Source organism: Arvicola amphibius, chromosome 3 (assembly GCF_903992535.2).
Source record: "Arvicola amphibius chromosome 3, mArvAmp1.2, whole genome shotgun sequence".
Classification (NCBI taxonomy): domain Eukaryota; kingdom Metazoa; phylum Chordata; class Mammalia; order Rodentia; family Cricetidae; genus Arvicola; species Arvicola amphibius.
In genome coordinates this window covers 41,596,702-41,619,562 of record NC_052049.1, presented here as the reverse complement: position 1 = coordinate 41,619,562, position 22,861 = coordinate 41,596,702, and the positions used below count along the sequence as shown (strand labels likewise).

The following is a 22,861-nucleotide window of genomic DNA, read 5'->3' as shown; positions in this document are numbered from 1 at the left end:
CTCTCTAAGCCAAAAGTTTCTTATTTTATGCTGAAAATTCCTTGTGTGTGCGCGCGCACTCACACACATAATACTTACATAAAATGGAAAAGCACTTTCTTGTCTTATATATTATTTCTTGTTTTCATATATTTAAAATATATTCATATAAAATAAACTGGACAAGAAATATCTAAACATATCCTGAGTACTTTACCATCACTTCCAAATTATGTTACACACTGTATATAAACATATGGTCCTGTTATATTAAAGTCTTATTGTAACAATTCCTGCTAATTTTAAAGGTACATTCCCTTCATGCATGAGTGGTTACTTCTGTTTTGTAGTCACAAAAAGCTGGATATTACTATTTCATAGTAATTCTTCAAAAGTTAAATAATATATCAGACATTTCTATGCTTAATAAGATCCACATTTATCTCCTTACAGTGTTTTCAACAAAACATGACTCAAATGGCAATCTTTCTCATTGGCTATAAATGGCTTTGTAAAGAGCAAAGAAATCACGTTCTCTGTAGTAATATGTCAAGCAGCCAACAATCTCATGAAACCTTGCTAAACACTATAGCTAATTATCTTTATTAATAGCAAGAAAAAGGGGGGCTGGAGAGATGGCTCAGAGGTTAAGAGCATTGCCTGCTCTTCCAAAGGTCCTGAGTTCAATTCCCAGCAACCACATGGTGGCTCACAACCATCTGTAATGGGGTATGGTGTCCTCTTCTGGCCTGTAGGCATACACACATATATAGAATATTGTATACATAATAAATAAATATTAAAAAATAGCAAGAAGCCGGGCGGTGGTGGCGCACGCCTTTAATCCCAGCACTCGGGAGGCAGAGGCAGACGGATCTCTGTGAGTTCGAGGCCAGCCTGGTCTACAAGAGCTAGTTCCAGGACAGGCTCTAAAAAAGCTGCAGAGAAACCCTGTCTCGAAAAACCAAAAAAAAAAAAAAAAAAAAAGCAAGAAAAAGGTATAATAAATGTTACCCGCAGAACAACATAAATGATTTTAAAAATTCAAGCTGATATATGTATGAATAAGAGTATCTATCAGTATTCTTGTTTGTTTGGTTAATTTTTGTTTTGTTTTGTTTTTTTTGAGACAGGATTTCTCTGTAGCTTTGGAGCCTATCCTGAAACCAGCTCTTATAGACCAGACTGGTCTCGAACTCACAGAGATCTGCCTCTAGCTCCCAAGTGTTGGGATTAAAGGCATGTGCCATCACTGCCCGGTGATTATCAGTATTCTTTTTTTCCCTCATTTTTTTATTAAAAATTTCCATCTCCTCCCCTCCTCCTCCCCCTTCCACCTATACCCCCACTCCCTCCCTCTCCAGGCCAAAGAGCCATCAGGGTTCCCTTCACTATGTTAAGTCCGTTCACCCACTGAGACGGTGGGACAGAACTAACGGGAGATCACCAAGTCCAGTTGGAATGGGACTGATGGAACATGTGACCAAACCGGACTCTCTGAATGTGGCTGACGTTGGAGGAGGACTGAGAAGCCAAGGACAATGGCGATGGGCTTGGACTCTACGGCATGGACAGGCTCTGTGTGAACCTTGTCAGTTTGGTTGCTCACCTTCCTGGACCTGGGGGGAGTTGGGAGGACCTTGGGATTATCAGTATTCCTAAGATTTATTTATTTTCATTTTATATGTATGAGTTTGCCTGCAGGTACATATATGCACCACATGTATGCATGATGCCCACAGATGTCAAAGGGTTTGTTAGATCCCCTGGAACTGGATTAAAGTCAGTTGTGAACAGTTATGTGGACGCCTAGGCCCTTTAGAGAAGCAAGAAGTGATCTTTAGCGTTTGGAGTTGTCTTTCCAGCCCCATCAGTATTGTTTGTTTGTTTATTTTTGTTTTTGAGACAGGGTCTCATTAAGTAGACTAGGCTGGCCTGGACTCTATAAACCAGGCTGATCTTGAACTCAGAACCACCAGCTGGGACTGAAGACAAGTGCTAGGTAAGCCTTCTGTCCTTCAGGATTCTTAACATAATTTTGCCAAAACAAAATTTTTGTCAAAACAAAACCATAATTTTTACCAGAAGAACATAATTTTAACTATTACCTTTTGGAACTAGACAATCAAAGGTATGATTTTAAGATGTTTTAACAACAGAAATACAAGCAACTCATTTCCATTGTCCTCATTATTAGCTTGAAAGGGAACCTATTCAAAAAAAATCTTTAAAAAGAAATTTATGCTAAACCATATTTGGAATTTATTTATTTATTTATATTACTTTGAATTTCTTCTCTGGCAATTTTATACATACATATATATATAATTATGTTGATCACATTTATGCCCTATTCCCCTCTCCACCCCCTTTCAATTCCCTTGGAACCCTTCCTTTTTTCATGTCTTTTCAGTGGGGTTGCTTGCACATGTGTGAGCATCTACTAAATCATAGATAACTTCCCAGGGACTACACACCTACAGAAAACTAATTCCCTCACTCCCAGCAGCCATTAACTGTTATGAGCTCATTTTAAAAAACAAATTATTGCCAAGTCACAAAATGATGATTATTATATTGAAGGAGCTCAATTTGAATATCACAATATAATAAAGCAGGACTTTAAAAATCAAATAAATATTGTAAGCAAAATAATGAATAAAACACTTTATGTAATCCTGTTGATACAGCTCAGTTCACAGCATACTCACCAACACATCCAACCCCAGTAACATATCAAGCAGGTATGAGGAGGGGACACAATTACAGTACTTGGGAAGTGAAAGACTGGAAAAAGAGAAGTTCAGTGTCACTTCTGACCATACAAATTCATGGTCAATTTGGGACACATGACACTCTGTCTAAAAAAAATTAAATAAAAACTGTATAAAAGACAAAATTATACTTTTGATATTATGAATTAAAACTCATCAGCCCCAAATCTAAGTGATTAGTTAGGATGATCCACCTACTCTTTGTACGTTCTTGTTTCAGGGTCTTCTGTCATGACATCATGAAGGGCCTCCACAGAGATATTTATAATTGCACAGAATTTATCTTGGATAACACTAGAATAAAAGAAAAACAAAACAGATTAATCAGGGAATTTTAATAGCATATTTAAAAAATTTCAAATACTCTTGAACACATTAAGTTTAGTACTGAAACAAAAAAAGCTTTCAAAATGTCTTTAAGGTAATATTTTTCCAACTGCACATATCAGCAATTTTTCTTTTGCCACATTAACATCTTTAAATATTAGATGAGTGAGAGCATCAGGTAAGATAAATGAAGGCTGAGGAGAGGAGCCAGTGGTGAAGAGAGCTTGCCATGTCAACATGAGGACCTGAATGTGAGTCCTCAACAGCCACGTAAAAGGGAGGTGCAGCCGTGTGTTTGTAGCCTGAGCTTTAAGGGTTGAGATAGAAGAAGCCCTGGGGTTAAAAGCTTGTCTCATAGGAATAAAGCTGAGAGTGAAAGAGAGATACAATTTATTTTATGTACATTCCTCTCTCTCTCTCTCTCTCTCTCTCTCTCTCTCTCTCTCTCTCTCTCTCTCTCTCTCTCTCTCTCTCACACACACACACACACACACACACACACACACCGATTTTACTTTCTTTTCTAATAGTCTTGTGTTAATTTTATAACTAAGGGCACAAAAGTGCTGACAAAAATGTCTTTCTGAAGACATTCTCAAGGGAAAAGAAAAAAACATGCAGTGTCTGTTTGGGTTAAGGCTTCACCCAGCCCCTGGCACCCATATACCCAAAGAGTCTGGGATGTTTGGGTTAAGGCTTCACCTCAGTCCCTGGCATCCATATATCCAAAGACTCATCAATCTTATCCCAGAATCCCCACAGCATGAACTACAACAGCATTGAAGTTTACACTCACTGTTTAGATACTTTCCAGAATTTAGACTGTAAATATTTTTGTCCCCTAAATGGAAACAATCCTTTCTATATAGTAGTTCTCTGCAGGGTCAGGAGAAAGCACAGGAAAACATCTAGCTCCCCTAGGAAAAGCCAGCCAAAAAGAACCTAAACACTCATAATTTAAAGTCCATTAATTCACTTTTTTAAAAAAACAGAGATTTATTTTTATATGTAGATATGCTTTTCTTGCATGTATGTCTGTATATCACTTGTGAACCTAGTGCCTGTGGAGGCTGGGAAAAGGTGTTGGATCCCCTGGAACTGAGGTTACAGACAATTGTGACCCATCAAATGGTTGCTGAAAATTGAACCCAGGTCCTCTGGAAGGGCTGCTAGTCCCTTAATTACTGAGCAACCACTCCAATCTAGCCCCACAACTCACTACCTTAAAACAAAGCTTATTTTCTTTAACTCAATGATCTTACAAAGGATTTTATTTGTATAGTATTCATCTAGGTTTTTATTCGTTTGTTGTTACTGCACAGTCACATAAAATTTTTGCGCCATCCTCAAGTCATTATCTCTATCATTAAAAGAAATAATTAAGACAGTGGATATGGAGCTAGTGAGACGGGTCCACAGTTAAAGGCACTTAGCAACATGACCGAAGACCTTAGCAACATGACTGAAGACCTGAGTTTGCCCTCAACACCCGTGCTGTACAAACAGAAAAATGACTCTTGCATGTGGTACACACACACACACACACACACACACACACACAGAGGGGGGGGGGGTAATACAATTTTTAAAAAGATGATCAATATTTAGTGTATTAGTTACTTTTCTTTTATTGTGTGTCTTAAAAAGGGTTTCTCTATTGCTGTGAAAAGTACACCATGACCACAGACATTCTTATAAAGGAATACATTGAATTTGAATTTGGGTAGTGGCATGCAAACAGACATGGTGCTGGAGAGGTAGCCAAGAGTTCTTACATCTTGAATCACAGGCAACAGGAAGTAGTCTGGCTTGCTGGGTGCAGCTTGAACATACCAGAGACCTCAAAGCCTACCTCCACAGTGCAACACACTTCCTCCAACAAGACCACACCCACTCCAACAAGGTCAAAATATCCTGGTAGTGCCACTCCTCTTGGAGTCTTTCAAGCTACCACACTGGGATAAAAAGCTATGACAGTGGCAACTTATAAAAGAAGCACTTTAATTGGGCTTAGGGTACCAGAGCATTATGGTACATAATGGTGGAAGAAAGGCACGGAGGCAGGAGCAGCTGTGAACACACATCTAGAACTGCAACAAGGAGGCAGAGACTAACTGGGAATGGCACTGAGTCATCTGCAGCCTCGCAGCCTCCTCCAGCAAGACCACACCTCCTAATCCTTCCCAAACAGGTCTACTAACTGGGGGCCAACCATTCAAATACATAAGTTATGGGTGCCATTCTCATTCAAACCACCACATGCTGTATCTTAGCCTTCTAACAGAATTTCCTGTCCTTTGAGATTCTGCGGAGAAAGATTATGCATGAAAAGAAAACAATGCACAATATACTAAGTTTATGTAGGACATACTAAGGATATGCATGAAAATGAAATGACCAATGTCTAATACAAGTCACACATAACCCAAGCTGGTACCAAACTCGCTCAGTATAAAGGGAGAGACCTCAAACTTGTGATCTTCCTGCCTCCCCTACCTACACCATACCTGATTTTTATGGTACTGAAAATCAAACCTAGGGTTTCACGCATGCTAGGTAAGTAGTCTACTAACTGAGTTCCATCTCCAACCTTGGTTTCCTTAAAAGAGGGAATATAAAGAAACTTAACAGAGATTAGTAACCATGGGATCAGGCTAAGATCTCACCATTGTTAATGCTGAAAATTGTTTAAAGCAAAACTTTATCATAAGTAATTACAAGGCAATCAAAAGATATACCCTAGAACAAATTTAAAAAGTTAATTGTCAGTGCTGGAGAAATGGTTTGGCACTGAAAAGCCCTGACTGCTCTTCCAGAAGCCATCCACAGGGTGGCTCACAGCAGTCTATAGAACTCCAGTTAGAGGGGATCCAACAGGCACAGCATATAGTGGTACACAGACAAAACACCCATACACATAAAAAGGCGTCTGTAGTAACATTATTAAAGTTGTATGAAAAGGTACTTGTATTCAGGAATAAAGTCCCATATGTCATACAGTTCAGCCAAAATGAGGATAATGTGCTCTAGAAAAGTGTTACACACACGCACACACATATGCACACACGCTTAGATCGGGTCTCATTATGTATGTTGCTCTTGCTGTTCTGAAACTCACTATGTAGACCACCTGCCTCTTCCTCCCCAGTGCTGCAATTAACACTAGGTCCAGTTAGTGTTCCATAATTAAAAGGCAACTCTGACTATTAAAGATGAGGGCATTGATAACAACAATTGGTAAGTAGCTACCTGCCAATAAAACACAAGATAGCAGCAAAGTTCACAAAACAAAAGTACACAAATGAGGCTTGATGATAAAAAAAAAAGACACAGTTGGTGAGATGGAATGGCAAATATGACCAAAATACATTGAAATGCATTGCACCAAATTCTCAAAAAAAGAAAAAAAATTAAGCAAAAACTAGTAACCGTGATATTTAAAAAATTTTGCAAGAAACAGATAAAATTATAATTTGAAATAAGAAGAAAAACTATTTCTCTAAGGTATTATTTTTAAAGCCTTTATGTGTATGAGCGCTTTGTCTGTGTCTATGTAGGTGTACCATGGGCATACCTGGTACCCTCGGAAATCAGAAGAGAATGTTGGATCCCCTGAAACTGGTGTTATAAATGTCTGTGAACCACCAATTAGGTGCTAGGAACCACATTCAGGTCCCTCTACAAGAGGAGCAAGTGCTCTTGATCACCGAGCCATCTTTCTAGCCTCTATTTTTAAATTATTTTAAAATATTTATATGGCAGACAGGCAGACTGGAGAAAGCCTTTGATTCCAGCACTTTGGAAGCAGAGGCAAGCACATCTCTGTGTTCCAGTCAGTTTGGTCTACATATGGTTGGTTCCAGGGGAGCCAGGGCAACAGAATAAGACTTTAAAAAGAATAAGTCTTTAAAAAGAAAAAAACTATGCAATTAACTAATAAAACTTTATACAAACAAAAATTTGACTACTTCTTACATGTATATTCCAGCCAAAACGGCTATCTATTATCTATGTCTGCTGCAAGCAGGCTCCCTGACAGGATTCCTTCTCCCCACTCCCAGCACGGCATCTTAACTGCATCCACATCCTCTCCCATCTGCTCTTGGCAACCTCACAGGCATCTCAGACTCCAGACATCTACACTATGGGATGCCTCTCAAAGTAAAAACAAAGGGCAAAAGAGCAGGCTCCCCTAAATTTTCCTCCATGAATAAAGACAAGTTCTATCCCAGCCAGTGAATCAGTTCTACTCTTTCTCGTCATTCACCCTTCCAAAGCTCAACTCACCATCACATTCCATAACCATCTTCTGGCCTCCAAGGACACTTACACACTTACACAGGTGCATGTGTGCACGTGCACATACACACACACAGAAACAGATGGTATAACCACATATTCACACCCACACAGTGGACTAATCAACAGAAATCCTGGAACTTTATACATGAGAAAACACAAAACCACCTTCGAATGAAAAGCCGATAACAAAAAGCGATCCAGACAATCTCTTTCCTGGACGCCTGTTTCACAGAATTCCCTCACTCTCTCACAATGTCTACCTAAATTGTCCGTCACTTAGCCTCTGGCTATCAAAACACGGGCAATCTTTCAGTTCTAAAAGACTAAGAGGTTCCTTGATCTTCACCCTGGTCTCTTCTCCATCTTATGTGGCATTCTCTATTTCCCAGTCACTTGGTGTTAAAGTGCCCAGGTATCTTCTGTCTGGAGCACAGACATCCTCACTTGTAGCAAAATGTCTCTATTTCACTGCGAAAAAAGTTCTAGTGCTTTCCAGTCATTCAAAAAGGCTCTGGAATTCTACACATCAGTTAAGTTACACAACTTCATAACTTACTCTGTAAAAAAAATGGCAGCCTAGTTACCAGAGAAAAAGACTTCCATGAAATGGCCCTGGAACTTTAACCACTGATTATACATTCAATGGAAAACTGTTTTCGGTTTTTAAAATGTCCTCCTGAGATGTAATTATAAATTGGAGCCTATTAATTCCTGAGTACTCTAACCACGAACATTTAAAAAACGGTAGAGGCAAGAACTTACAAAAAGCGATCAGGAAATACAGATATATAAAAATGGACAAAGTAAGCCTTATTTAAGACTTATTATTGTAAAAACTTATTACACACATTACTTCAATTATCTCATATTTTTAAACCTAAAATGCCAAGAGATCAAAAAAGTAAGTTGAGTAATAATTTTAAAGGAAGCACCTGCTGACAAAGCACAGAATGAATGCAACGTCAAACCTATGTGCTCAATTACAGCTTCATTTGTAGACTGCTAAATCACAATATAAGCTACGTTTTATATATATACATATATATGTATATATATAAAATGATTGATTTTTTGAAAAACATGTTGCTTAAGTTTCTGTCTCATACCACAGGAGTCTTCAATTTTGGGACTTTTAAGATCAAAGTAAAAGCCCCATCATACAGATTTTTCTAAACTCCAAACATACAATTATGTTTCTCTCAAATGTCTTTAAGACAGACAGGGTTTCAGTTTGGGGGACATGAAGAAACTTTTACTATTTACTATACATAGTGCTGCATTATTTATTTTTCCTTCCATTAAATGTACTATTAGCTATGAAATGAAAACAATGGGAATACTAGGAATCTGGAGGACTTAACAAAGAGAGCAAGCATTAATAAAAATGCTCCAGCTCCCCCCCAAAAAACCTTCCATTTCAGTCACAAGTAATGTAAAAAAAATAGAGTTTTTGTTTGTTTTTTACTATAATCATCCCCCACCCTGAAATCACAAGTTAGGCAAAAAGAACCTAACAGTGAGAACTCAGGAGTGGGTGCAGAAGAAATTACTATTATCACCTCTTATAAGTGAATGAGTGTCTTACATGCAGAGGACGAAGGACAACCTGAGTCATCCATCCTCACCATCCACCTTGTTTGAGACAGAATCTCTTGGGTTATTTCCCACTACTTGTACCAGGGTAGCAACCCCAGAAACCTGCAGGGTTGACCGTGTTTATGCTTTGCACCTTCCACAAGAGCTCAGGGATCACACACACTTACGCTTTTACAAGTTCTAAGGATTCAAACACAGCCCCTTACGCTGGCAGAGCAAGCACTTTCACCCTGAGCCACCTCCCGGCTCTGTTACCACTTTCTACTGCATCTACTCTTCAAATATCTTTATGCAGTGGTTCTCAACACACGGTTGCCCAACCAGTAGTTATCAGCAACCTTGTTAAAACTGAAAACTAAACAGGCATGTTGGCATACATCTTTAATCTCAACACTTTGCCAGCCTGGCCTACACAGTAAGACCCTGTCTCAAAACAAAACTTGAAAACTAACAAGCTTGTTCCACACCCACTCAATCTGAGAGAGAGTGGTAGAAACAGGGCAGGGATAAGCAGACACCTAGATGGGTCTGAGATTGAGAACCCACAGTAAGGCATTGCACAATAATACTTATAAGTATTCCCATGTTATAAAAGAAGTTAAAATTATTACTTGGTTACACATCCAGAATGCTTTAGAATACTACCACAGGCTAATATTCATTTTTAATAAATTAATTTTAAAAAATATAAAACTTGGATCAAGAGAAAGGACACACATATTTGATCACTTAACTGTCACAAACGCTTACTTTTTTTTAATATTATACAGAGTGGTACAAAAATACAAATGTGTGCTAATATAGAAAAGCACTGCACTATTTGATTTATTAATAGATGTCTATATTAAAGAGTCTAAAAGCTAAAGTTCTAACCTTCCTTGCTTGCTTGTTTTGCAAAATTATGGCCTAAGTGCTTGTGATTTTGGTAGCAAATGTTCACTTTGAACGTGTTATATGGTAAACTGTGAAATGGATTTACTAGACAAACCTTATCCTGAACATCTACTTGCCAGGTATTTAAACATGGACATCACATATACATGAATCTCAAATTCTATCGATCCAAAAGTGAACCATCTTGACCCACTCACCTCCCCCTTATTCCTCAGCTTCCAGACCGTGGCACAGAATTGCCTATGGCAAAGCAGAACATTTTTTCTCATTTCTCCTTTACCTGCCACACCTCAATCAATCACCAAAGCAGGTCCTTTGACTTCCAGAATAGTTCCTGACCCATCCTACTCACCACACTGGCACAGGCCTCCAGCATCTCTACCTGGGCTAATGGTTGTACTTCCTACCCAGTTCCCTCCATAAAGAGTCAACTTTTTCTACAACAGGTTTAATCCCATAGTATCTCTCCACCACTTAAATTCCTCAAGGGCTCCTGGTGGTCCTCAGAATAAAGCATGAAATTAGAATAGCTTTAATCCATCGATCTCTCTCTTGTACTGCAAATCTCTTACTACCTAAGCAACTCTAAGTGTACTGAATTTTGGTCATTGAAAACAGTATTCTTTCTTGCTCATCATCTTTCTGACATGGTAACCTCTCTGACTGCTTTCTTCACTGGGTTAATCTCTATGTTTCATAATAAAAGGATTTTTGTTGTTGGCGTTGTTCAGTTTGGGTTTTGACACATGACCCTTACTATGCAGCCCTGGCCAGCCTAGAATTCACAGAAAGCTGCTTGCTTCTGCTGCTTGAGCATCGAGAGGTGTGTGCTACTATGCCCAGAATGATAGTTTTAGCATCTCTCTTTTCTTTTTCATAAAGTTATGCTTCGTCACCACATACACACAAAAGTGCTATCGAGAACAGCACTTAGCATACTGCATAGCAATCATATGTCTTCTTCTAGATTCAAGTTTTACTAAGAATAGGAATCATATCTAATTTTTCAAAATTATACTTCTAGTGTCTAGGCAGCAACAAAGCATAAAATTAAAAACTTCAGCTCAAGTCAAAAAGACTCACAACATGTCATAAGACATGAGAATTCTGGAAAATTACTTGAACTCTCTCTCCCTATTTTTCCTCTTGTATAATTTAAATAAGACAGTACAATCTTATAAGACTTAAGAAATAAACATTATTTGTGACATATGATGCATTTAATGTGATGTTCAGTACCCAGAAAGTTGGCTGCTTATCCTGTTACAATATCAAAGAAAATATATGCAGAATAAATACACTTTATTCGAATTATCAATAAGCATTTTAATAATCCTAACATCACATAATTTATTATGTTTCCAAGTAATGTATATAAATCTACAAGAAGGGCTGAACTTTGTCCACATGGCACTACAGGGCTTTTTACAGTCAATGTTTAGTTGAGTCACAAAGCAGAATGTTCAAAGAGAATGACCTGTGCCTCGTTATCAGGAACAATTTGTTTAAGTTCAATCTGCTGCAAGCCAGGACTTTCCAAAGTATTTGGGGAGGTATTACAAATTGAGGTAGGTACATTATACCTTGCTGACTGATAAAAGCTGTAATACTCAAGTCTATTTTCCACTGAGTTTTCTAGAGCCTTTAACTTTTGCTTAAACTGAATAACTTTGTAAATCAAAAAACAAATTAAAACACAAGCTAAGATGAAAAAAGCTAGCAAAATGTCAAACGCCTCATTCAACTTCTCAGCTTCTTGGGTACAAATTAGAGGTGTTTTTCCTGACACAGAAGAGGCATCAGTTGGTAGAACACTGGTTTTTTCCAAGTTCAAGTTAACAGGAGTAAGCTGTATTTGCACAGGTAAAACTGTGGTCGTCTCTAATGCATTACCAAATGTATTCTCTTGAAAAAACCTAGTGACAGATGAAGCACGAATCCACTCCCAGACGGTAATGCTCTCGGTCACAGTGTTTTCCAAATGATTTCCACTTGTAGTTACTTTATGCCAGGCCATCATTAGTGCAGTGGTCTCGTGGTGAATAGGAAGAGATTTTACAGCCCAAGCTCTGGATATATTTGTCGAAGGTAAAGTGCAATTTGTAATGTCAGTCCATTTAATATAACACAATGCTGTGCCCCACATAGATAGGGGATTCTGACAACAGATGTTTACAGCAATGGCTGAAGAGGCTAGCCAGTCTCGAAGACCCAAAAGTATGCATTCACAAAATTGGAATTCCCCTGAAGATGAATCAATGAAGATAATGGCTTAGAGACCCTTGGATGTAATTCTGTAAGATTATTAAATGACAGATTAAGATCTTCAAAGGTGCTCCCATATTTTAAATGTTATCATTATCAATGTTTCAATTATTGTTTCTAACTTAAAATAATTTCCTTAACAAGCTAAATGCATCATGTCCAAATTTTCTAAATATTTACCAGTTAAGATCAAATATTTAAGACTACTAATTTTACTAAACCCATCCCTACTAACATTATAACCCTTACGTGCTTTGGGGGGATACTTTACATGGATAACTCTTTTAAATGCAAAGGACTATCATGTTTCAAAAGGTCAGCAAGATAAAGACAGTCTCAAGATTTGTAAGTACATTTTAATGGTACTTTTGTTAAATTATTACTTTCTAGATACAAATAATCAAGGAATACAAGATACTGAAACTCTGAGATCTACATTCTTAATTTTTATTTTCTAATGAATCAAGAATCTGGGAACCACTGTACCACTGCTGAGCACAGTGAAGCAAGACCTCTACAGACGTAGATACTGAGATAAACCAGATCATTCAGCAATCTTCTTGGAACAAAAACCACACAATTAGACTGTAAATACAAATCAATGAGGATCTGAGAGTCCCTTAAATATTTCAGGCTCTAAGCATTTTATAAAATTGTTTAGAGACAGAACATATAAATGACCTAACAAAGCCTTTTAGATATTCATGCACAATATTAGAGTTATCCAAATACAATGCTGCAAAAGAATTAAGTACTATAAGTTCACTTTCACTTACATGAGACATCATTCCCAATTAGTTACAGAAAAACTGTACTTTCAGGAAAGTTCTAAGGAGTATGAAAGGCCTGTGTTTTTCTCTCTCTCTCTCTCTCTCTCTCTCTCTCTCTCTCTCTCTCTCTCTCTCTCTCTCTCTCTCTCAAGAAGAGCTGGTAAGGAAACACATACCCTAGTATTCCTTTATACAATAACAATACAAAAAAGCAGGTAACAACCAGAAAGAAATGTAGGCAAAGCAGAGAAAATGATAATACATATGTAAGCAAACCTAGTATCTTTTTTCATATCAGAACTAACTCCAAAGACAAAGCTTTAAATTATCAAGGTTTTAAAACAAAAGTATCAAAATACTCAAACTTCAGAAATCTAAACTAGGGTTAGCTAAGAACACGTGTTAACTCAGACTCTGAGTGAGAGTACTCTACAAAGAACGTCTGGAATGGAATGCAAGCACTGCAATGAAACCCACTCTTCAGCAAAGATCATTCAATCTCCATAAACTGAAAAATGCTTGCGATAATAAACTATTACAATCAGCTACAACAACAGATGATATGAGACAGAGGTTTGGAATACATGCCCCGTAATCTACATAAAACCTAACAGCAAAGACGAACTTATGAAAATACAAACACTGTAGAAAAATCAAGCTGTAATATTCCACAAAATTCATTTCAGCTACAAGTCTGTACTTAAATAATCTTACCAAGAAAAAGAAAATCATATCACCATTTGTCTTTCTTAAGCAAAGACTTTTGTTTTAACTTTGAAGAGCGCCGTTCTTTAACTCAGTTTCTTTCTGGGCCACTGCTGACCTCCAATACACCACCTCTTCTGAATTTTAAAGTCACAGCTTGCTCAGGAAACGCCACTCTTCACACTGGTTCCTCTACAGTCAGTGTGTAAAACGGGGTTGCCATGGATACAGGAAACTGAGAGACAGGAAGTAAGTTTATCTGTGCTTCAAAAGTATTGTTAAAAGGAAATCTCAGGAACCTATTTTTTTTCCAGAATGCATTCAGTTTTTCTAATATATATGCCTAAATAGCTCCTACAACTTGAAAGAGTTTTTTAAATAAGACAGACGCTTGAAAACTTGAGGTATTCAAAATACAAATAAGAAATCAAAAAGTTATCAAAAACACGGTGTGTGTGTGTTTGCGTGTGCATGCATGCACTGCATGTGTGTAGGAAGGCCAGAAATTGACATCAGTGCCCTCCTCTATTACTCTCCAACCTACTTTTTCTTTTCTTTTCTTTTTTTTTTTTTTTTTTTGGTTTTTCGAGACAGGGTTTCCCTGTAGTTTCTAGAGCCTGTCCTGGAGCTAGCTCTTGTAGACCAGGCTGGCCTCGAACTGGTTCTCATACTGAGCCTGGGGCTCACTGAGCTCCTGAGATAAACTCCACTTCTCAGAGATAGGAGGACAGGCTGCACCACACCTGGATTTTTAAGATGGGTGTTTGGGATCTGAACTCAGGGTCTCACACTTGCAAGGCAAGCAAGCACATTACTGACAGATATTTCCAGCTCAACAACACAAATTACTACATAAAAAGGCACACTGAAGTAAAAGTATATAAAATAATATGATTTTTAAGAATTTGTCTTCTTTTTTTTGGACAGGATCTCATTATGTACCCTTGGCCAGCCTGAAACTCTCTATGTAGACCAGGCTTGCCTTAAACTCATAGAGAGTTGCCTGCCCCTGCCTCCGGAGCCTGGGATTAAAGGCATGAGCCACCACATCAAGAATGTTTGAATGCATTAACATTTTTATTTTCAAACACTTATTGAAGATTTATTCATTTAAAAACAGTACATAAAATCAACCAAAAATATAGAATACAAAGTATTAATACATTATCTGCTGAGATTTTCAGTTTAAATTTCTGAAAAAATTATGTACAAAAATACTGATTACTATCAATTAGTACCTAAATATATTAAGGCATAAGCCCTGGGTTGGGGAATAATATAAAGTTCCTTGCCAAATTATTAATAGAAGTTTATCTTTGCACAATGGGCTAGGGAGAAGAGACTGGGAGAAGAGAGGTAAAATGCTCACCATGCAAGCATTATGACCTGAGTTGGGATCACTAGCACACATGTAGAAAAGCTGAGTGTAGCTGCATTACCTACAACCCTGATATTAGTAAGGCAGGGACAGGAGGTAATCCCTGAGGCTTGCTGGCCTCCCATCCTCCTGAATGAATCATCTACAGGGCTAGTGAGAGATCCTACTGTGAAAAAAAAAGGGGAGAGAGACTGAGAAAGACGTCCAAAGTTGAACTATGGTTTTCGTAACCACGCATACACATCTGCACATGCAACCACATACATGTACACAGGTAAACAAACAGGTATTCACACAGAGAGTTGGGAAGCGTAAAAGAGCCTCCTGAATTACTTTTCACTCTATATAAATGTCGGAATTCATTTAAATATTTTAGTTTCAAAATGGAATCTGAATCTAATAAAATTTTTATTTAAATGAAGATTTAGGGGCCAGCCAGACAACTCAGCAAATAAAAGTGCTTGGCATACTAGTCTCATAACCTTAGCTGGTTTCCAGAATCCATGTAAAAAAAAAGCCAGGCACAGTGTGTCCATCCTAATCTCAGTACTCCCATAGAGAGATGGGAGATGGAAACTAGAGAATCATCTAGAATCTTTCAAGCCAGCTAACTTGGAGCATACAGCATGGCAGGAGAAAAAAAAAAAGATTCCGACTGAACAAAGTGAAAAGAGAGAACCAACTCTCAAAACTGTCTTGTGACCTTAATATATATGCTATAAAAATACACATATAGCCGGGCGGCGGTGGCGCACGCCTTTAATCCCAGCACTCGGGAGGCAGAGGCAGGCGGATCTCTGTGAGTTCGAGACCAGCCTGGTCTACAAGAGCTAGTTCCAGGACAGCTCCAAAGCTACAGAGAAACCCTGTCTCGAAAAAAAAAAAAAAAAAAAAAAACACCAAAATACACATATGCCCCCTTACCCAAGTAAATAAATAAAATAGACTTATAGAGTTGAATAAAATTTTTATATATTGTTTAGTCATTGACTTCTGGATTTTAACCAATTTTTTAGTATTATCAGCAAAATACAAAGTAGCAGAGAGCACTATACACACTATTTTCAATTAAATCGCACACATCAAGTAGGAGAGAATTAAAGGACAAGTCTATTAAATTCATAATAAAGAAACAGGAGAAATACAAGATCAGAACACATTCGTTTCCCTCTCCTCTGTCACCTGTCCACATCAGTGGTTTCTCTGTGCTGCCTTAACTATGAATTTTAGGGGTGAAGAGTACCACCTGTTTAGTCAATTTTCTCTCAGTAACTACAAATAGCCTTTATGAAATTACATAAAATTATTGAATTCTACCAAAAGAAATGTGTTCTTAAATTAGTACAGTATTACAATTTTTAATTTTTCTTCCAAATGGCAACATGCCCTTTATAGAACATTCCTTACAAATACAAATCCCTAAGTTAAAACTTTAAACAAAATGTCCACTGAAATAAAACAACTCTATTGGTGTCTGCACAAACTGAATGAAATTCAGCTAGACAGAAAAACCAACAAACCAGGGGCAGGAAGATGGCAGAGCAGGTAGAAGCATCTGCCACCAAAGCCGACATTCAGTTCACAGGACCCATACTGCTGAATAAGAGAAACCAAGTTCCAAGCTGTCCTCTCACATCTACACACCTGCAGTGGCACACACACTAGGCCAAAAAAATAATTTATTAAAAACCTAATAGAGAGGCCCTTTGTCAGCGAGGTGCTTGGCCAGCAAGGAGACCTGACTGTCTACCAGAAGATCCATCATTCATTGGGGTGAGTGAGTGCCTGAACCGTGGCAGCCACCCGGAGAGGGACCACGGACATTCCCCACCCACCCCCCACACTTCCTGGTCTTCCTGCAGGGGCTATTCTCCCCGGATACTGCCTCTCTCTTCCTGTCCCTTCCCAGACTGCACCCAGAACCCAACACCCCCTTCATGTTCCCGTCTCCGGGGCCACAAAATCCCACAGCCCAGCCTGTTTGGGCTCCAGGGACCTGGATTTGAGTGCACCCAGGTGGGTGGGAGGTCCTCTGTTTCAATAGCCTGCCTGCAGCAAGGTAGGCTTTTTACCTGTGAGCTGCCTGGCCAGCAAGGAGAATTGAACTTCTAAAAGAAGACCCATAGGGGATTATTCAGAGGAAGAAATGGGAAGGCGCCAGTGCAAGAATTCCTCCAACAATTTGAAAAACAACATGAAAGCACCAGAACCCAGCGAATTTACAACAGGAGGACTTGAACACACTAATCAAGAAGAAGTAGAAAAAATTGACTTTATGAAAGTAATAGAGTCCCTTAAACAGGAGATGGAAAACTCTCTTAAAGAAATGGATGAGAAGAATAACAAAAAGTTTAAAGAATTGAGTAAATCCGTAAACGATATCCTAGGAAACCAAGAAAAAACAATCAAACAGACAATGGAAACAGTGCAAGACTTGAAAGCTGAAATGGAGGCAAGGAAGAAAACACAACCCGAGGGCCAGCTGGATATGGAAAATCTATGTAAATGAACAGAGACTACAGAAACAAGCATAACCAACAGAATACAAGAGATAGAAGAAAGAATCTCAGATTCTGAAGATACCATAGAGAAAATAAACGCACTGATCAAAGAAAACAGCAAATCCAACAAATTCTCATCACAAAACATTCAGGAAATCTGGGACACAATAAAAAGACCAAACCTAAGAATAATAGGCGTAACAGAAGGAGAAGAATTACAGCTCAATGGTCCAGAAAATATATTTAATAAAATTATAGAAGAAAACTTCCCAAACCTAAAGAAAGATATTCCTATTAAGGTTCAAGACGCTTACAGAACACCAAACAGACCGGATCAAAAAAAAAAAAAAATCCCCTCGCCATATTATAATCAAAACACAAAACATACAGAATAAAGAAAGAATATTAAGAGCTGCAAAGGAAAAAGGTCAAGTAACTTATAAAGGTAAAACCAGACTTACACTTGACTTCTCTATGGAAACCATGAAAGCCAGAAGGTCCTGGATAGATGTTTTGCAGAAACTAAGAGACCATGGATGCAAGCCGAGATTACTATACCCAGCCAAGCTTTCATTCACTATAAATGGAGAAAACAAAATATTCCAAGATAAAAACAAATTTAAACAATACGTAGCCGCAAATCTAGCCTTGCAGAAAGTAATAGAAGGAAATTCACAAACAAAGGAGTTCAGCATTGCACAAAATAACTCAGACATCTAGCGAACCTTCACCAGCACATCTCAAAGAAAGGAAACACACAATCTCTATTACCAAATAAAAAATGACAACCGGAGTTAACAACCACTGGTCATTAATATCACTTAATATCAATGGACTCAATTCACCTATAAAAAGGCACAGGCTAAGAGATTGGATACGAAAACAGGATCCAACATTCTGCTGTTTACAAGAAACACACCTCAACCACAAAAACAGACATCTACTCAGAGTAAAGGGTTGGGAAAAGGTTTATCAAGCAAATGGACCTAAGAAACAAGCCGGTGTGGCCATACTAATTTCTAACAAAGTTAACTTCAAACTAAAATCAATCAGAAGAGATGGAAAGGGACACTTTATACTCATTACAGGAAAAATCCATCAGAATGAAGTCTCAATCCTGAATATCTATGCTCCTACTATAAAAGCACCCACTTATGTAAAAGAAACATTACTAGAACTCAAGGCAGCAATCAAACCACACACTCTGATAGTGGGAGACTTCAACACTCCTCTCTCACCAATGGACAGGTCAATCAGAGAGAAACCCAACAGAGAATTAAGAGACTTAATGGAGGTAATGAACCAAATGGACTTAACAGACATCTATAGAACATTCCACCCAAATAGGAAAGAATATACCTTCTTCTCTGCAGCTCATGAAACCTTTTCAAAAACTGACCACATATTTGGTAACAGTTACAAAAACATATTAGTAACCACCTGTGTGTTATCGGATCACCATGGATTAAAATTAGAATTCAACAACAATGCTACCCCCAAAAAGCCGACAATCTCATGGAAACTGAACAGTCAACTACTGAACCACACCTGGGTCAAGGAAGAAATAAAGAAATTAAAGTCTTCCTTGATTTTAATGAAAACAAAGACACAACATACTCAAACCTATGGGACACTATGAAAACAGTGCTAAGAGGAAAGTTCATAGCACTAAGTGCCCACTTAAAAAAAAAAAACAGAGAAAGCACACATTAGAGACTTAACAGCACACCTGAAAGCTCTAGAAAAGAAAGAAGCAGACTCACCTAGGAGGAGTAGAAGACTGGAAATAATCAAACTGAGGGCTGAAATCAACAAAATAGAAAGACAGAAAACAATCCAAAGACTCAATGAAACAAAAAGCTGGTTCTTGGAGAAAATCAACAAGATTGACAAACCCCTAGCCAAACTAATCAAACGGCAGAGAGAGAACAAACAAATTAATAACAAATTAATAATATTAGAAATGAAAAGGGGGACATAACCACAGACACAGAGGAAATTCAGAGAATCATTAGATCTTACTACAACAGCCCATATGCCACAAAATTGGAAAATGTAAAAGAAATGGACACTTTTTTAGATAAGTACCATATACCAAAGTTAAACCAGGACCAGGTGAATAATCTAAATAGTCCTGTTAGTTGCGAAGAATTAGAAACTGTTATCAGAAACCTCCCTATCAAAAAAAAGCCCAGGACAAGATGGTTTCAATGCAGAATTCTGCCAGAACTTCCAAAAAGACCTAATGCCTATACTCCTTAATGTATTTCATAATATAGAAACAGAACAGTCATTGCCAAATTCCTTTTATGAAGCTACAATTACCCTGATACCTAAACCACACAAAGACTCAACCAAGAAAGAGAATTACAGGACAACCTCACTCATGAATATCGATGCAAAATTTCTCAATAAAATACTGGCAAACCGAATCCAAGAACACATTAGAAAAATTATCCACTACGATCAAGTAGGCTTCATCCCAGAGTTGCAGGGCTGGTTCAACATACGAAAACCTATCAATGTAATCCATCATATAAATAAACTGAAGGAAGAAAACCATATGATCATCTCATTAGATGCTGAAAAAGCATTTGACAAAATTCAACACCCCTTTATGACAAAGGTCTTGGAGAGATTAGGGATACAAGGGTCAATCCTAAATATAATAAAGGCTATTTACAGCAAGCCAACAGCTAACATCAAATTAAATGGAGAGAAACTCAAGGCCATCCCACTAAATTCAGGAATACAACAAAACTGTCCACTCTCTCCTTATCTCTTCAATATAGTGCTTGAGGTTCTAGCAATAGCAATAAGACAACACAAGGGGATCAAGGGGATTCGAATTGGAAAGGAAGAAGTTAAACTTTCGTTATTTGCAGATGATATGATAGTGTACATAAGCGACCCGAAAAACAACACCAAAGAACTCCTACAGCTGATGAACTCCTTTAGTAACATGGCAGGATACAAGATCAACTCCAAAAAATCAGTCGCCCTCCTATATACAAAGGATAAGGAAGCAGAGAAGGAAATCAGAGAAGCATCACCTTTCACGATAGCCACAAATAGCATAAAATATCTTGGGGTAACTCTAACCAAGGAAGTGAAAGATCTATTTGACAAGAACTTTAAGTCTTTGAAGAAAGAAATTGAAGAGGATACCAGAAAATGGAAAGATCTTCCTTGCTCTTGGATTGGGAGGATCAACATAGCAAAAATGGCAATTCTACCAAAGGCAATCTATAGATTCAATGCAATCCCCTTAAAGGTCCCATCAAAATTCTTCACAGATCTTGAGAGGACAATAATCAACTTTATATGGAAGAACAAGAAACCCAGGATAGCCAAAACAATCTTATACAATAAAGGAACTCCTGAAGGCATTACCATCCCTGACTTCAAAGTCTATTACAGAGCTACAGTATTGAAAACAGCTTGGTACTGGCATAAAAACAGAGAAGTTGACCAATGGAATCGTATAGAAGACCCGGATCTTAACCCACAAACCTATGAACACCTGATTTTCGATAAAGGAGCTAAAAGTATACAATGGAAGAAAGAAAGCATCTTCAACAAATGGTGCTGGCATAACTGGATGTCAACCCGTAGAAGAATGAAAGTAGATCCATATCTATCACCATGCACAAAACTCAAGTCCAAATGGATTAAAGACCTCAATATCAATCTGAACACACTGAACCTGTTAGAGGAGAAAGTGGGAAGTACTCTACAACATTTGGGCACAGGAGACCGCTTCCTACGTATAGCCCCAGCAGCACAGACATTAAGGGCAACATTGAATAAATGGGACCTCCTGAAGCTGAGCAGCTTCTGTAAAGCAAAGGACACTGTCACTAAGACAAAAAGGCAGCCTACTGACTGGGAAAAGATCTTCACCAACCCCGCAACAGACAAAGGTCTGATCTCCAAAATATATAAGGAACTCAAGAGACTAGACTTTAAAATGCTAATTAACCCAATTAAAAAATGGGGCACTGAACTGAACAGAGAATTCTCAACAGAAGAACTTCGAATGGCCAAAAGACACTTAAGGGCATGCTCAACCTCCTTAGCTATTAGGGAAATGCAAATCAAAACAACTTTGAGATACCATCTTACACCTGTCAGATTGGCTAAAATCAAAAACACCAATGATAGCCTTTGCTGGAGAGGTTGTGGGGTAAGGGGTACACTCATCCATTGCTGGTGGGAATGCAAACTTGTGCAACCACTTTGGAAAGCAGTGTGGCGGTTTCTCAGAAAATTCGGGATCAACCTACCCCAGGACCCAGCAATCCCACTTTTGGGAATATACCCAAGAGATGCCCAATCATATTACAAAAGCATTTGTTCAACTATGTTTATAGCAGCATTATTTGTAATAGCCAGAACCTGGAAACAACCTAGATGCCCTTCAGTGGAAGAATGGATGAAGAAAGTGTGGAATATATACATATTAGAGTACTACTCAGCGGTAGAAAACAATGACATCTTGAATTTTGCATGCAAATGGATAGAAATAGAAAACACCATCCTGAGTGAGGTAACCCAGGCCCAAAAAGATGAATATGGGATGTACTCACTCATAATTGGTTTCTACCCATAAATAAAGGACATTGAGCCTATAATTCGTGATCCTAGAGAAGCTAAATAAGAAGGTGAATCCAAAGAAAAACATATAGTTATCCTCTTGGATATTGGAAGTAGACAAGATTGCCGGGCAAAAATTGGGAATTTGAGGGTGGGGTGGGAGGGGGGATGGGGAGAGAATAGTGTGAAGTGGAGGATGGGGAGAGCTTGGGGGAATGGGATGGTTGGGATATAGGAAGGGTGGATGTGGAAACAGGGAATTATATATCTTAATTAAGGGAGCCATTCTATGGTTGGCAGAGACTTGACTCTAGAGGGGTTCCCAGGTGTCCAGGAAGATGCCCCCAGCTAGTTCCTTGGGCAGCTGAGGAGAGGGAGCCAAAAATGTCCAGATCCTATTGCCATACTCATGAATATCTTGCATATCACCATAGAACCTTCACCTGGCATTGGATGGAGAAAATGACAGAGCCCCACATAGGAGCACCGGACTGAGCTCCCAAGGTCCCGATGAGGAGCAAAAGGAGGGAGATCATGAGCAAGGAAGTCAGGACCGAGAGGGGTGCGTTCACCCATTGAGCCGGTGGGACAGAACTAACGGGAGATCACCAAGCCCAGTTGGAATGGGACTGATGGAACATGTGACCAAACCAGACTCTCTGAATGTGGCTGAAGGTGGAGGCTGACTGAGAAACCAAGGACAATGGCAATGAACTTGGACTCTACAGCACGGACGGGCTCTGTGTGAGCCTTGTCAGTTTGGTTGCTCACCTT

General features: G+C 38.5%; 2 protein-coding genes across 6 annotated transcripts in view; both read right to left on the bottom strand.

Annotated features, from left to right (window-relative positions):
• Positions 1 to 22,861, bottom strand: part of Ipo11 (importin 11) — a 172,376-nt gene that overhangs the window by 33,385 nt on the left and 116,130 nt on the right. For all 5 annotated transcript variants that reach the window (XM_038323961.1, XM_038323963.1, XM_038323962.1 and 2 more), the window contains one exon: positions 2,952 to 3,047. In XM_038323961.1, coding sequence (XP_038179889.1) covers positions 2,952 to 3,047 — 96 coding nt within the window. The remainder of the gene's footprint in view (positions 1 to 2,951; positions 3,048 to 22,861) is intronic.
• On the bottom strand, positions 11,320 to 13,749 carry Lrrc70 (leucine rich repeat containing 70). The gene is made up of 2 exons (XM_038323964.1): positions 13,622 to 13,749; positions 11,320 to 12,166 (listed from the first exon to the last, which is right to left on the bottom strand). Exon 2 carries the CDS (start codon positions 12,016 to 12,018, stop codon positions 11,320 to 11,322), a length of 699 nt encoding a protein of 232 aa, XP_038179892.1. The 5' UTR covers positions 12,019 to 12,166; positions 13,622 to 13,749.